Raw genomic sequence first — 15,598 nt, forward strand, 5'->3', positions numbered from 1 at the left:
CAATTTAACTGTTTCGACAATATGATCCTTGTTTACTATTTGTAGCCTTTTAATATAATTTTTTACCTTGAAATAGTCGTTGAGTTTAAAAATTATAGAATGTCTATAATTGTATCAATTTGTGAGTCTGTTCTTAAAATCGCCAAGGACAGGTATAGGTATTCGGGAGATTCGAACGCTTCATCAATTCTAGTTAACAATGTTGAAATTGTTGACCGGGTTTTGCGTTTTGTGGAAGATTTAGTTGATAATTCAAATACGGACTTTGAATCTTCTATTACTTTAGAATTTGATTATGATTGTGATATTGACACTTATGTCGAGGCATACGATTTAATTAGTGATAGTGATACAATAAATGAATTTCATGAGGATTCTGAAGATGAGCAAGACGTCGAGGAAGCTTCTGCAAGTCTGTCGCAACGAATCTCACAGGAATGGGAGGAAGAAGATGTCGACGGTGTAAATTTTACCTATCAAGAGATGGTGAATATTCTTAACTTCTACAATCGTGCCAAAAAAAATAAATTAGAAAAGACAAGGCGTAGGCATAGTAAAGTTCGTGATTATAAATCCATCCATCGTATGCGAAATTATGTCGAAAAAATGGGTTGAGATTTAAGTGAGATGAGTGAGGAGCGAGTGGTGAAAAGCGTTCCTCTATTGAAACCATGGGCGAAAGTGACCGTTCGGCGCGTCACAAAAGTCGTCACCACTTGACGAAATGTCATTTTGACACGGAAATTTTGCCACATCATCGGACTAGTATTAAAGTCTACGTCGAATGTACATAGTTTGGGCAACCAGATCGTAGTTGTACTTGGACTGCTACACTACATCAAACATCGTGCATTTTTTTCTCGTGCAAAAAGTGAAAAATTATTGCCGCGCGCGTGTAGCTAAGCTCCTCCTACTTTTGACCTAGTGACGTCAAGTAAAAACGGTCAACACCAATGATAGGCACTGAATGTATGTACAAACCGCAACTGACCTTTTAATTTTATGTTGACCGGTTCAAAAACTACGCTCTACTATCACTTCTTATGGTAAGACTATGTACTAAAATATTTGAAAAATATAGAAATTTAGGTTCCCTCGAAATTATATTTCAAGAATATCGTAGAAAATTCAGGTTGAAAAACATTTTGTATGTGTATATTTTCAGGTTTTTTAAGAAGATACATATTTTGCGGTATTTACGTACATACATACGCCTTCTGGTAATTACTAATTAATTAGAGAAATGTTTTCCTTCTAATTACTAGGTTTTCATTTATGTGACATACATCGTGAACGGTCGCAGTAACGCAGCCACCACCGCCACAATCGGTAGGGGATTGATTCACCAGAGTCACAGCTCCACACTGCCAACTTGTTTCTAAATAATCTGCATCAACGCAGGATACTCAGGTAACGCAAACATTCTTAGAATGCGATACAAAATAAAGAAACCAAAAGCACAGAGTGATTTGAAGGTTGTTTGCATCTTACATCATTACTTAAAAATCTCATTTTGCCCCAAACACACCCCGTGGGTACGAGGAGGTGAGGTACAAGTCGGGAGCACTTAGGAGGAGAGCTTCACCACCTGCCCCTCTCAGATCTTGATGTCCTTTGCATATGTGGTAGGGTCCCATGAGTGTACTAAAACCCTGAAGTGGTTTGCCTCCATGGCCACATTTACGCCCGCCACACCCACTCAAAGGGATGAAAACCACAAAAGTTACCAACTTCAAAAATCCACCAAAAATCCAATTTTGATCGGATTTTCATAAAATTTACATTTTTGTAATCCCAGATACTTGTTTGATCATATCCAGTAGCAATCTCAACTTTTTTGAAATTTTCGAAATTTTCGGGCATTTCCGGGCTGGTGAATTATTCGAAAAAATTCAAAATTTTAAAAAAGTTGAGATATCTACTGGATATTATCACACAAGTATCTGGGATCACAAAAATGTAAATTTTACCAAAATCCGAGCAAAATTGGATTTTTGGCGAGGGTTCGAACAAGTGAAAACAGGGTTTTTTTCGTGTTTTTTGCGCCTTTGAGTGGGTGTGGCGGGCGCAAATGTGGCCATGGAGTCAAACCACTTCAGGGTTTTAGTACACTCATGGGACCCTACCACATATCCAAAGGGCATCGAGATCCGAGAAGGGCAGGTGGTGAAGCTCCCCTCCTTAATTTAACCATATTTCATCCATAAATTAAATTTCTGTTAAAGATTTCATTTTTCCCCGACCGCACCCCGGAATTTGTTGGTGGCAGCTCATCTTATGTAATTTGTGGTAACCACTATCTAATTCGGTGGCTGAAAAGGCTAAAGTTGGAAAAAATTCATCCGGTGGCAAATTCAGCTAAAATTTGTGGCAAATTTCAGCTTATTCGATGGTGTATTAAATTTAACCCAAAGCTGAATCATTTGAGGGGTTTAGTACGCTATCCTACATAGTATGTACACACCAAAGATAAGCAAAATCCGGGGCTGCAGGATGCATAATTTCCCCTTGACTCAGTTTAGCCTGGTTCACAACTAAAATAGCAGGTATTTAATAATAAACCGTAGTAACGTTAGAAATAGCTCACCCTGTAATATATAATTACCTGGCACCTTTGCACCTTGGGTGCAAAATTATAGTAGTTCAACAAAATAGATCAATAATTTTTAAGCAATTATTCACCAGTGGTGCATAAAAACGAAGCATAAAATAGATCAATAATTATTATGCAATTATGCATCAATGGTGTAGAAAAACGAGGAAGATGGCAAAGTATTTTGCACCACTGTTGGAGATTAACCGTGGTGTGTCAAATAAAATTTCAAAAAATTTGTGTCAAAATTATATAATAAATTCTCCCGGCTATTCTGTACCATTGGTGCGTTTTGCATCAATTAACCCAATTGTTTCGCATCATTTTGTGTTACCGATTGTTAGATACCAACGGTGCTATTAATTTATTAAAAAATGGACCTGATCCATTCTAGTGAGGATCAGGAGATGCTCATCCAATTGTTTCGCATCAGCTTGGATAACCAACTGTTCAATACGAACGGTGCTACCTATTCCAAAATTGTAGTCCTTTCTCGATCCCTTTGCACAATTAATTCGCACCATTTGCGCCACGGATTGTTCGATACCAATGGTGCGCCTAATTTATTCTATAATGGTCAAGGGGATTATTAATTAGCATCAATTGATGCAAAAAACTCGTGAACACACAGACGGGCGGACGGTCGGACGGACGGACGGACAAGAGGAATTCAATAGCTCTCATGCTTCGCAGGGTGAGCTAATAATAATAATAATAATAATAAGCATTTTTTATCCTCATTCACTAATACTAGTGATTACAAAAGTCGGGGTTAATAGTAAAATACATATTATCCAACTGAATTTTGCAAAGCAAACTAGAACTATTTTCATGAGCTTACAGTATCAACATTAAATACTTAATCTTATCCACATTCTAAAATGGCTTAAGTAATTACTCAATAATTTTGGGATTTCTAAAGTTAACAATTGTTTCTAACTTATAGCCATAAACTGTTTGTGATTTCGAAAGAAATGCTAACATGAATGTAAACGAAAATAAATTAAATGGAAAAAAATTCGAATTTTACATTTCAGAAACTTGCCACGTATGCAGCACAATAATTTTAATTCGGAAATATTGAATAAAATAAAAACGAATGAACGTATATGTATATGTAAGGTATTAATTTTTGGAATAAGTGAATGTGACACTTGATGAATCCCATTGACGTCACAGGTTTTAAAACTTACGACTAACAAATTGTTAGTAACAATCAATAAGAGTACGCATTAACAACTTATCGATTTGATTCCACTGTCAAGTCTCACATGAGCAATTAGTTCTACTTATGCTATCGAAATGGCTGTAAATTATTGCGCTGCAAAATACTTTAACCTGCTACAAACGTATGCGCGTGTACGTGTAAGTCATTCCGATTGCTTAATCAGCCAAAAAATACTTACAATGGAGGTCTCCCAACGTATGCTCACAGATTTGGACGAAATTAATGTCAATCGATCACAAATATAATTAGTATGAAATTTGCAAATGGAACTATCTGCCAATGCGCAGGTTTGGCGGAGATATTTGCATTCAAAGCTGAAAAAATGCACAGGAAATTTGGAAAATGAAAACTATGCCAGCCTTTTGGTGCGTTTCCTCCTCTTTTTATGCAAATATCTCCGCCAAACCTGCGTATTGGCAGATAGTTCCATTTGCAAATTTCATACTAATTATATTTGTGATCGATTGACACTAGTTTGATCCAAATCTGTGAGCATACGTTGGGAGACCTCCATTGTTAGTTTAATAAGGTAGGTGCTGATTGCATGAATCCATAAATATTTATGTGCATGCAACAACTCAACAAAGTAAGGATGAAGAGTAAAAGTTAGGACAGGTTGACCAAGAATTATGCATACACCCTACTGATTTTTGGGATGTTTTGACATTATTTTGCCATTGCAAAAATTTAGCAAAGATATGACCTACTTGACCCCACTGGTCAACCACTGCACAATTTGCATTCATTTTGGAACCAAATGTTTACCTAATACAAATATGTATATGTATGTATGTAGACATAGTAAAATTACACTTGATTGGTTTCAGCCGTTTTTACTCAATCATGCCACCCACGTGCAGACAGATATATGTACACACATGAGGTATATATGTACATATGTATGTACATACGACAATGATTAGAGATCAACCCCCTTCTTTTGCTTTATAAATATTTATTTAAACATTAATCGTTGAAGTAGAATAAAATCATATATGTACCATTAAATTCAACAGGTGTTCCTGCATTAATTTGTGTTTGGAATATTACCCAGACAGAGGTCGACGTCGCTTAGCATACACCGCCGGGGTAAATTATCGGCCCGTCGCCTCTGAGGCCGAAAAAAGTTTGGCGCCCATTTTAATTTCACCTATTTTAATTTCACCTACATATGAACTTCCCAAAAAGTAGAACATTTAGACCTTGGTCTACATATGTTCCTAATTTTTGGGCTTATTTTTTCATCTAACTCTTTACACACCCCTGGTGTACGTGTACCATGATAAAAAAGTGCAAGTACATATACAGTTAACATCATTAAAACATATTTAACATCTTTTGATATATCACAAGGGACACTCAAGAGTAGTTGGTCATGGTTAGGGCACCCATAATATTTTTTATAATCTACTAGGACCCTAAATGATGGATACATTCTTTTTTCTGTGCAAACCTTATACTTGGCGCCGCGCCACATTTGAATGTTTTTATTTTTAAAACCGCCGAAATCCTGGACGGATTTTCAAAATTTTGGCAAAAATCATGACAGAGTTCAACACTCGTATGCCATGAAATTTTTCAAAAAACTGTCGCTTTTAAGTATCTGCAAAATTTCCTAATTCCTGTAGAAATGGGGGTCCGTCGAAAAGTGCTAAAAATATGTCAAATATTGAAAACTTTTTATTTGTAACTTTTCTCAGAAAATTGCAACGTTTGTGATCATTTTAAGCGTGAATTTTTGTAAATCCCGCAAAAGCTGCAAAAGTTATGAAGGTTTGAAGTTTGTCGAAAATGCATATTTTTAAGTTTGACGCCACGGAACTTGACGGCACGGCGTCGAGTATATGTAAGTTTAACACTGAAATAAGAATGGATCATTCATCTTGGGTCCTTGCAGATTCTAAAAATCATGGGTACCCTGGACACCACCGACCCCCCGTGAGCGTCGCTTGTCAGCCATTGAGAGAACAAACCTTAACTTTTTGAGCCGATGCTGATGGTGGTGGCGGCGTCGACCACTGAACCCAATGACGTCAATAAATCAATCACGTGAATAATTTATTCCACAAGCTTAATATTTAAACGGAATTGCATTTACGCAATCTTATATTGTTCCAATTGTAGAGACCTGCGAGTTACCACTTGTTTTAAAACGTCATGAAGCTCGCAATTATCTTTGTTACTCTGCTACTAGCGCAAGCTTTTGCACAAGATTACTTTACAGGTATGTGTGTGCTAGTGGAGCTAGGCATTACAGAAGGGCAATTAAAAAATCAAATCTAATTCAACGTCTATTAAGAAATTCGGCCAGACATTATTTTATAATTTTGATTTCAAAAATTCTGAAACTACAAAAATCACAAAATTTCTCTGTCTTCTTACATACGTAATAGTGTTCAGAGTCCCTAACTCAACTGTGAATAATGCATTGTCCACCACCATACGATCCGATAATCCCACCATCCGCGTCAACGTCGAAAAATTTAGACACATTAAAAATTTGAAAACAATGGGCCTAAAATACAGTTTTGAATTTTGAACCTGAAATTTTTCCAGTTTTTTTAGTTTAAGAAGTTTACCTGATGTAATTTTGGATGCCGTAGTGTGCACCAACTTGGTGGAACATTAAATAAAACTAACTTACTGTTAACACTAGTTTTTATGAAACTCCGGGTATTGATCAACTTTAGAAACCAAATCCAAAATTGTCACTAATTCTAAATGGTACCTAACTCAAAATAAATAGTAGATAGTGACAAATTACATCTAAATTTAGTCACAGCTATCACAACTTTCTCTATCATCTTTAACGTTTAACTATCATCTTTAGATCCATTCCAGCCCTAATTTGTCCTTGTCGTAGTATAAATTAATAAATCAAGCAAAGTAAAAAAAATCTGCAGCGTACTTTATTTCAAATTCTAAATTACATATATACCTATTTACAAAATAAATAGTTTACGTATTTATCATGGCCACAACATCGCCCCAGATTCATCAGTAATTAATTCTATGTAACGGTAAACATTCACAATAAGAAAGATTCGCAAGTGGCTAAAATCTAGCATTTTTAGAAAGTTAATGGTCAATAATAAGTCAAGTCTAACCAACAATTTTGCTGTAAACAATCTGTAATTTAGAGTTGGCAAAAAAATCATTGATTTCTGGAAACCTCAATAATTTGAAATTCGTAATAAAGCGTATTTTATTTACAAGTGTTTTAAAAAATTGTTGACAAATATACAATTTATTTAACCCCCTCCAAGGTCAAATTGGTTTTCATATTTTCCTTAGATTTTTCCTCTTTTCGTAAAATATTACTTTGCAGCAGTTTTATCAATTTCTTATTCCACGCAACCATTGCAAACTGGGCAATTCCACAATACAAATATGTCATCCCGGATAATCCAATATTTCCGAATTTGTCCTCCGACCGGAAACTTGATGGATTCCAGTTGTAACAAATAATCAGGATTATTCCGCAGTAAAGCAGGGTGGAAAAAAAGTTTGCCACTTTTATCAATCTGACCCCCCATCTCGCCTCATGCAGGATTGACGCCAAAATGGAAAATAGTCCAGAACCCAGGAGAAATAGTTTGAGGATGTAAATCGCCGCGAAGGTGGGTCCTACCTCCAGAGAAAATTTAAAATCTGCCGCGCTCTCGTCGGTTTGGCGGAGAATTCTGTAGTTTTCTGCAGCCGTAGTCATCGCGGGGTGCTCTGGGACGCCGCTCCAAATTTGCGTGGTTCCATAATACTGAAATTATTACCAAATTAAAACTGTATTCGAAAAATATTTCTTCATTCAAAATTCATTTAATTTAGAAAAAAACTGTTTGTTATTTATTTTATTTCAGAAAATAAATACTCCCAAAATCAATCAAATGCTTTGTGTACGACCCCTCAATTCCAAGTGGTTACGATAAATATATATTTATTTTATCACTATGGAAACTTACAGAAAAAGTTGTCGTTAGAAATTCTTACCAAGTTAGCGAATCCACAGAGATTGAGGATAGCAAATTTCTTGAAAATGGCCATTTTCGCGATATTATGTGCAACGAGACGTGTGGATGAACACAACTGACCAAGTTAGAGAGGTGGACTGATCAAGTTTTTATTCTTGACAGGCCTTCTGCTAAGGAGGGGGACGTCCAAATATTACGTCATCAAAAACGTGGCTGTGTGGCTTTGCACGCAAACCTTAACTCGTGTCGTGTTAGGCGTACCATGAGCAGATATGTGATCGAAAAATCTACCCTTTTTTGATGAAGTAATATATGGACGTTCTCCATAATGTGTGTGGAGAAGCATTCTTATCGATGGAGTGGAGAGATTGGAAGAAATGTGGAAAAGGTCCTCGAGGGATTTCAAAGGTTTGTGTGATCAATAGATTTATTTTAGATTTTGGGAGTATTTTTGGCCTTCAATTTTTACCTGAAAAAAGGTTCTTTCTTTGGATCAGGATTGTCTGAGGATAAATACATACTTTGAATGTTTATTACGTTGAAAACTCTATTTTTCACGAGGCTTCAAACAGAGACTGAAGAATAAATTTTAAGTAACTTATTGATGGATAAGTAATTATTTATTAATTATTAAACTTATGCATGACTTATTAAATTAAATAAATTTTTGACCAATAAATACGTCAACTATAAGTTATAATAATCACAACTGGAATTTCGCTTGAAACGAAAAATTTTTTTTTCAGGTTTGCATAATTTTGTCATAGAGCTCGTTTTTGTGAGTGCAACGATACCAAAAATTTGACATGCTGGGAAACGATTTCGAAATTCTGCGAACGTTAAAATATTCATAAATACTGAGGTGGGGCGTCCCGCTGATAACGATTTTGACCATTAATATCTTTGGCGCTATTGGAAATTTTGAATTAAAATTTTTATAATTTGTTCACCTTATAGTCAGCATTATTTCTGTAAAATTTCAATTCGCTAGTGTAAATGGCACCAGAGATATATGCATAGGAAAAAATAATTCTGTTCCAAAGCCTTTCCAAAATTGAATTTTTATAAATTTCAGAATATTTTTAAAACACTCTAGAATTGTGAATTGTTCATAGAATTTTATGTAGGTGTTATGAAAATTTTTGGCATCTATGTGGCTTTCATAAATACCTCATAAATCTCCCAAAATTTTTTTAACTCATTCCATACCAGGTGGATTTGTACAAAAAAGCATGAGAAAAGTTATTTTTTGTGTTAAATGGAATTTTACAAATCTCAATAGTTGAAATATTTTCATGTTTATTATTTTAGCAGTTAGACCTTACTGATGGTAATACAGACAGATTTTGGAGTACAAATATTTAATTTCGTGTTATGGAGTGAGTTGGGAAAAATTAGCGACATTTTGACAGTTCGGGGGCTGTTATAACTTTTACTCTGAAACTATACACAGTTATATTTCAATCAAAATTTAAACTGCAATGCGTACTACAGACATGGGGTCGGTAACCGGAAAAAATCACCTGGAAAAAATCACCTCGGAAATATCTCCCGGAAAGAATCTCCAATGGAAATAATCCCCAATGAAAGAATCTCCTATGGAAAAAATCACCAGTGGACAAAATCACCATCGGAAAAAATCCCCAAATTAATAAATTTTAATATTTTTAGTAAATTTTACTTCAAATAGTGTAACGCTTATTTTTCACTCTAGGTAATTGTATATACATATTTGTACATACATACATACATATAGGTATGTATATACATACATACTTATTAATCTTAAGCTCGATTGTTCTTGAATATGTTGTACCATATGAGTGAAGAAGAACCACTAGATACATTGCGTCCGCCACACCCAATCAAGGGGTTTAAAATACTAAAATCATCGCCTTCAAGCGCTCGCCAAAAATTCTAGTTTGTATGATTTTGAGAATATGTGCAACATTGTAGTCAGGTTCTCATATCAAATGTTTCATAAATTCAACTTTAGGAAATTTTGATCATTCCCTGGTCAGAAAATTTTGCAAAAATATTAAAAACTGAAAAGAGTTTAATATTGGATTATCTTGGACTACAAAAGTCGAAATTTAGAATAACATACAGTGAAGACTTCGTCCTGAGTACCAAATTGGTATGTACTCCTGTTTTTTAACCATATGATCCTCGACGTCATCACTCTCATTACTGATAGCATTGCAGTGGTGACGTCGAGGGTCGTATGGTAAATAAACCGACTGTACCTATGTATGTAGATATATGTATATAGAGTGAAAAAATTAGAGTTACATGAATTCAACGCAAGCTGACCACTCTATTTCTATATTATCTATCGTAAATCTATAACTTATTAATTTGGGGATTTTTTCCGATGGTGATTTTGTCCACTGGTGATTTTTTCCATAGGAGATTCTTTCATTGGGGATTATTTCCATTGGAGATTCTTTCCGGGAGATATTTTCCGAGGTGATTTTTTCCAGGTGATTTTTTCCGGTAATCCATGGGGTCACATAATTTGCTATTTCCTGACATTTTTAGGTTATCAACACCTTCCACATGTGCTTCCATAGGGTAATTTAGGTCTGGAACACAAAAAATCATCACTGCTTTACTTTAGGTTTAGTTGAAGGTCTGGTTCTTACAGTAGAGAATTGAAATTTTGCACCTATAATACCAACTCTAGGGCCTATCAATTTGCGAAGTTTCAAGTTGAAATTACTTCAAGTGCCAAAGATATTAAAGGTCAAAATCGTTATCAGCGAGCTGCCCTCCCTTTGGTACATATTTACATATCTCCGCCAAACCTGCGGATTGGCAGATAGTTCCATTTGCAAATTTCATACTAATTATATTTGTGATCGATTGACGCTAGTTTGGTCCAAATTTGCGAGCATACTTTGGAGGACCTCCATTGTAAGTGTCGCAGACACGGCTACAATTAAAGACCTGCTATACTTGGCTGAATTTTGTTAACGTCAGAAATTACATGATCATATATAATCCAAGTTACCTAAATTTGAGCTTTATTAATTTGCAGGAAACATGAACGGAGACACGGTGGACAATACAGGTACTGAACCGGCTAAAATTTTGAAATTATGGTTTCTACGCCCGGCAATATGTGGCTGTAATTAGAATAGGGCTATAAATAAAGGTGTTCTGCAGAACAATTGTAATCCTCAGCTTCAAACATCCTCTGTTGTACAATTTCCTGTTACTTTACCTGCTACAAATTCTTTGAAAATAAATTCATGTGAAATAAATCTTGATCAAAGTACACAAATATTTAAATAGAAACTATTTCTAAGAAACATGCAGATTAATTAACATTGTTATACTAACAACAGGGATGCAAACCATGTTCAGCCCGGATTATTTTTTGACCGTGTTAGGTAGTTTCAACAACCAACATTATTCCCCTGCTCAGACATGGAAATTGAGCAAATTTTACAATAAATTAAATTTTAAACAAATCATGGAAATTTTTTATTAGAATTAATTTTGAATGAATAAATATTTTTGAACAAGTATAGGCTTATCGCAATTTTATGAGGCAAGCTTATTATTTGCAAACCTCCTCCGTCGTAAAAGTTCATTCTACCCCGAACGATTTCAGCTCGTTCGTAACTCTCTCAAAATACCGGGGATCCGGATATCCATGGCATGACACCCCTCCAAACATGGCAGTTTTATGATGAACATTCCAAACTGGCACATTCCTCGCTCCGGTCGTGACACTTGTCCCAATCGCGAAACAGAGTCTTCGATCCCACGCCGTCCTTAAAAGATTAAGTACTCTCTGGCCTTCCGCATTGTTTGGCAGGAACGCCGTCCTATTTAGTGAATACTGCCCCTGGACCGAATAGTTGATCTGGATCGTGCCCACCCCCTCAAATCCGGCGCAACGTGACCGATGTTCTCTAACCGTCATTCGCCCGTCGGGACACGTGCCAATCTCAATTCCGGTCAAGGCCTGGCAAAACGGGCACTTTGAAAAGGTATGCGTTTCTCCGGACATGGTGGTGCGGGTAGTTTGAATTTTCGAATGGCATGACGTACATAATTTGTGAGAACAGGTGAGCTCCTATTTAAAAAATGATGAATTTATTTTACTCTTAAAAATAATGTCAGCTTTTGAACGTTAAATGCACTCTGAATTCTAAATTTTGTAAAATATACTAAATCCAGAGCAAACTTAATGCTCATCAAATTAACGATTTTTTGACTTTAGTATGGTTTACTTAATACAGAATTTAGAGTGCCTGTACTTTTCAACTCAGTGACACTATCTTTTAAAAGTGCATGTGAATAATTTGTTAACTATCTTAACTTGTAATTAACAATTGAAAGTTAATTATCTACTTACCACCCAGAGACTTGATTTCGGCTCGTACTCGTTGCAACATATTGGACATTCTTCCATTGATGAGGTATCGCGATTCGTAAAATTCGACTACTTATGTACGTATAACGTTAAAAATTCTAATTACGAATTGAAATTACAATTCTGGATTTGTACACTTTTAGAACTCCAGTATTAAAATAATACCGAACAGTAGTCCTATTTATACATTGGGTTTGGTAATATCAAATATGTACATAGAAATAGCCCAGTATTACAGTTTTACCATATGTATCGGTTGCAAAGTTATCTAAATTAGTCCGGAATTAGAAAACAAAACGGTAGCAATTATAACACCGAGAAATCAATTACTACATATATTTAAGTAATAGATTTTTAACAGTGTGCAACGTTTGATTTTTTTATTAACTTCTTTTGGTTTCAATTTTCTGCAATTATTAACAATGATTAACTTTTACTTATAAGTACACTTGTTGCTACATAAACACTCCAGCTGATCCTGAAACAGGTTCTGATTGACCTTTTTCAATAAAACCATTGCAATTGATTACATACGTGTTGCTGTTCGCTGTGAGATCATCGGAGTGATGATCTGTTTAACGTGAACATGATTTGGGATGAATGAGTTGGTTGAATCTCTTAATACATATTTACATATGTACATACTCCATGCATGCGTGCAAATAACGTGGTGTTAGAAACATATTTAGATACTACGTACACTCAAAACAAAACGGTGTCAATATATGACTTAACCGCCTTGGTTACAATTGTGATTCCGAGTAGTAATGAATTTTTTCCGTCCGGTCATAACATGATAACTACCGATATCAAAATCATCATACCTCGGAATCACAATTGTAACCAAGGCGGTTAAGTCATATATTGACACCGGCGGTGTTGATTCGACAAATTTTTATTTTGAGTGTACTAAAATTTCCTTTTGTGAAATGCAAATATAAATATGTAAATATGTATGACAAAAGTGGTAAATGTAAAACCGAAGACAGACTTTTGATTCGGAATTAAAATATATTAGTATGTGGACGATAAGTTTTTCGATTTCCATGCTTTAAGCTTACAACAGTAAGGTAAGCTTAAAAATAAGCTTAGAAATAAGCGCGTAAGCTTAACAATGTTAAGTTTGAAATGCTGGGCTGGGCTAATTTCTTACACATCTGCTCGTTGCCTCCGTTGAATTTTTCTTTCGAGCATTTTGATCAGTTTCTTATTCCATGAAACTATTGCGAATTATACAAATCCGCAATACACATATGTCTCCCAGGATAATCCGATATTTCCTAATTTCTTGTCGGATCGAAAACTTGCCGGATTCAAGTTGTACACGATAACCAAGATGATTCCGCAGTAGAGCAGGGTGGAGAAAAAATTCGCCACTTTTATCAATCTGACCACCCATCTCGCCTGATCCGTGATGGACGCCAAAATGGAAAATATTCCGGAACAGAGGAGGAAAAATGACAGGATATAAAGCGTGGCGAAAAAGGGTCCCACGTCCCGCATTAATTTCACGTCTGCCGCGTGTTCATCCGAGGATCGTAGAATTCGGTAATTTTCTGCCGCCGTCGCCACCACGGGGAGCTCTGTGACCCCGCTCCAAATTTGGGTTGTTCCAAAATACTGAAATTGTCGGGAATTTATAATTTTATAGCAATCCTTTTTAATCGCATTCAAAAAATATTTTTTTTTCAATTCAAAATCATTCTGTTCACAAATTGGAACCAAAATATTCATTCATTATTCATTTATTCGAAACTCAAAAATGAAAAAAAAAATGTTTAAAATTGTTTATATACTCATTCCTCATAAATATGAAATGAATAAACATTTATTCAAAATTCATTCATTCATAAATGTATTGAGTAGTGAACACATACCTAAATTATTTATTCACCAATCAATACATAAATTAATGCGAACAGATGCCACTCGTGTCAACACTAAATTGAGAATTTGTTGTTGCCTACAAAGATTTTAAATAATTTTGGGGAAAATTTACTTCCAATTTTATTTGTGTAAATATACTTTTTGTAAATATTGCAATGTTAAAATTTCTTACCAAGTTAGCGAATCCATAGATATCGTATAGAATTTATGTCCATCGGGACGTATATGTAGCTGGTTGGAACTGGTGATACTTGCGTAAGTTGGGAAATATTTTGGACTGATGGACTTTTTATTTTTGAGGGGTTTATCTGCATTTTGGGGACGTACACATATTACGTCGTATATAAAAAGGCGGAGAGGGTGTGTAGCCTTGGGTCGCCTATTTATTTTATCTGTGTTACGCTTAACAGGAGCAGGATCAGGAAGGAATAGGTGGCTGGATGACCTCAAAATCACCTTTTTTAATACGTCATGCATGCATGTTCCCTATTGTGTGTTTGTGGAGACACTGGATTCTTGGAAATGTGAGGAAGACCATCGAGGGATTTTATGGATTTGTGGAATTAATACAAAGATTTAGGATTTTGAACCTGAAAAAGGTTGCCTTTTTGGGATCAAGGCGGTCCAAGGGTACCGAGGCGAGAATGACTGTCATTTTACAAACTTTATTTTCCACAAAATGTAAACTTTTATGTGCAAAGAGATTGGAAAAATGAATTCTGATTTTCACGAACTTATTTATCATACATATTTACATATCTATTCGAGAAGAATACTTATTATGAAATTTTCACAAATTATGGTCACTGTACTGCCCTCAATTATCCTCAATTAAGTATTTATTTTAAGTAATCATAAATTATTTATTTTACAAAATTCCAATAGTAAGTATTTGCTTTGCTTTGGGTTTAAGTGTGCACTTGTTTATTTACGTAACCCTAAGTGGCGTGATGGATTGTCCAACAAAATGGTACGATTAATGAGTTTTTTTTACTACGGCGTGATTTTTAAAATAACAGACCAGCCCGTCATAAGCCTTGAATTAAAAAAACTCTCCATCCTATGCTTAAACCATAACTATGGTGTTCATTATGCATAATGAACAAACTATAAATAGCATTTTCGCACGTAAAGATGCCACTGAAGTGCATGTTTGTCATTGATCTTAATATTTTAAATACAAAGGATGATACATATGTACATATCCATAAATTTCAAGCAAACATGCAAATCTTTAATTAAAATACTATATGAGCGAATTAACGTATGTAGGTATCTTTGTTTTATTTATTTAAATAAATAAACTTCTAATAAGATAATATTTTTAAACTAAATATAAAATTATCCTGTATTCATTCATTCATTCATATACTAATTATTTGTTAAGAAGTATTTATATTTAGTATTGATATGGAATTTTTAAAAGATATTTTTGTATATATTTACAAAGTTTTTGCATAGTTGTGCACTTCTTGTACATTTTTATAATTGTTTCTTACTTATTTTTAAGTATCTAATAAGTCAAATCTTTTTTA

At 34.9% G+C, this 15,598-nt stretch overlaps 2 protein-coding genes and 2 long non-coding RNA genes across 5 annotated transcripts; 1 reads left to right on the top strand and 3 right to left on the bottom strand.

The window, feature by feature from the left end:
* The first annotated feature begins 739 nt into the window (after positions 1–739).
* LOC118436959 lies at positions 740–3,161 on the top strand. 2 transcript variants are annotated; one of them, XR_004835814.1, is made up of 4 exons: positions 740–1,046; positions 1,166–1,192; positions 1,266–1,410; positions 2,988–3,161. It is a non-coding gene; the product is annotated as an uncharacterized LOC118436959 (long non-coding RNA). The 2 variants fall into 2 exon arrangements; XR_004835813.1 differs by lacking the exon at positions 2,988–3,161 and having other exon boundaries at positions 1,266–1,462.
* Positions 3,162–7,001: 3,840 nt separating this feature from the next.
* Positions 7,002–7,979, bottom strand: LOC110855127. Its single transcript, XM_022103548.2, has 2 exons — positions 7,809–7,979; positions 7,002–7,578 (listed from the first exon to the last, which is right to left on the bottom strand). Exons 1-2 carry the CDS (start codon positions 7,860–7,862, stop codon positions 7,069–7,071), a joined length of 564 nt encoding a protein of 187 aa, XP_021959240.1. The 5' UTR covers positions 7,863–7,979; the 3' UTR covers positions 7,002–7,068.
* A 3,270-nt stretch (positions 7,980–11,249) lies between these two features.
* LOC110855025 (E3 ubiquitin-protein ligase DTX3L) lies at positions 11,250–12,929 on the bottom strand. Its single transcript, XM_022103459.2, has 2 exons — positions 12,159–12,929; positions 11,250–11,876 (listed from the first exon to the last, which is right to left on the bottom strand). The coding sequence occupies exons 1-2, from the start codon at positions 12,213–12,215 to the stop codon at positions 11,385–11,387; spliced, it is 549 nt and encodes a 182-aa protein (XP_021959151.1). The 5' UTR covers positions 12,216–12,929; the 3' UTR covers positions 11,250–11,384.
* Positions 12,930–13,053: 124 nt separating this feature from the next.
* LOC118436977 lies at positions 13,054–14,337 on the bottom strand. The gene is made up of 3 exons (XR_004835821.1): positions 14,236–14,337; positions 14,054–14,139; positions 13,054–13,796 (listed from the first exon to the last, which is right to left on the bottom strand). It is a non-coding gene; the product is annotated as an uncharacterized LOC118436977 (long non-coding RNA).
* Positions 14,338–15,598: the final 1,261 nt, after the last annotated feature.

This window comes from Folsomia candida, unplaced genomic scaffold (assembly GCF_002217175.1).
Source record: "Folsomia candida strain VU population unplaced genomic scaffold, ASM221717v1 Fcan01_Sc011, whole genome shotgun sequence".
Classification (NCBI taxonomy): Eukaryota; Metazoa; Arthropoda; class Collembola; order Entomobryomorpha; family Isotomidae; genus Folsomia; species Folsomia candida.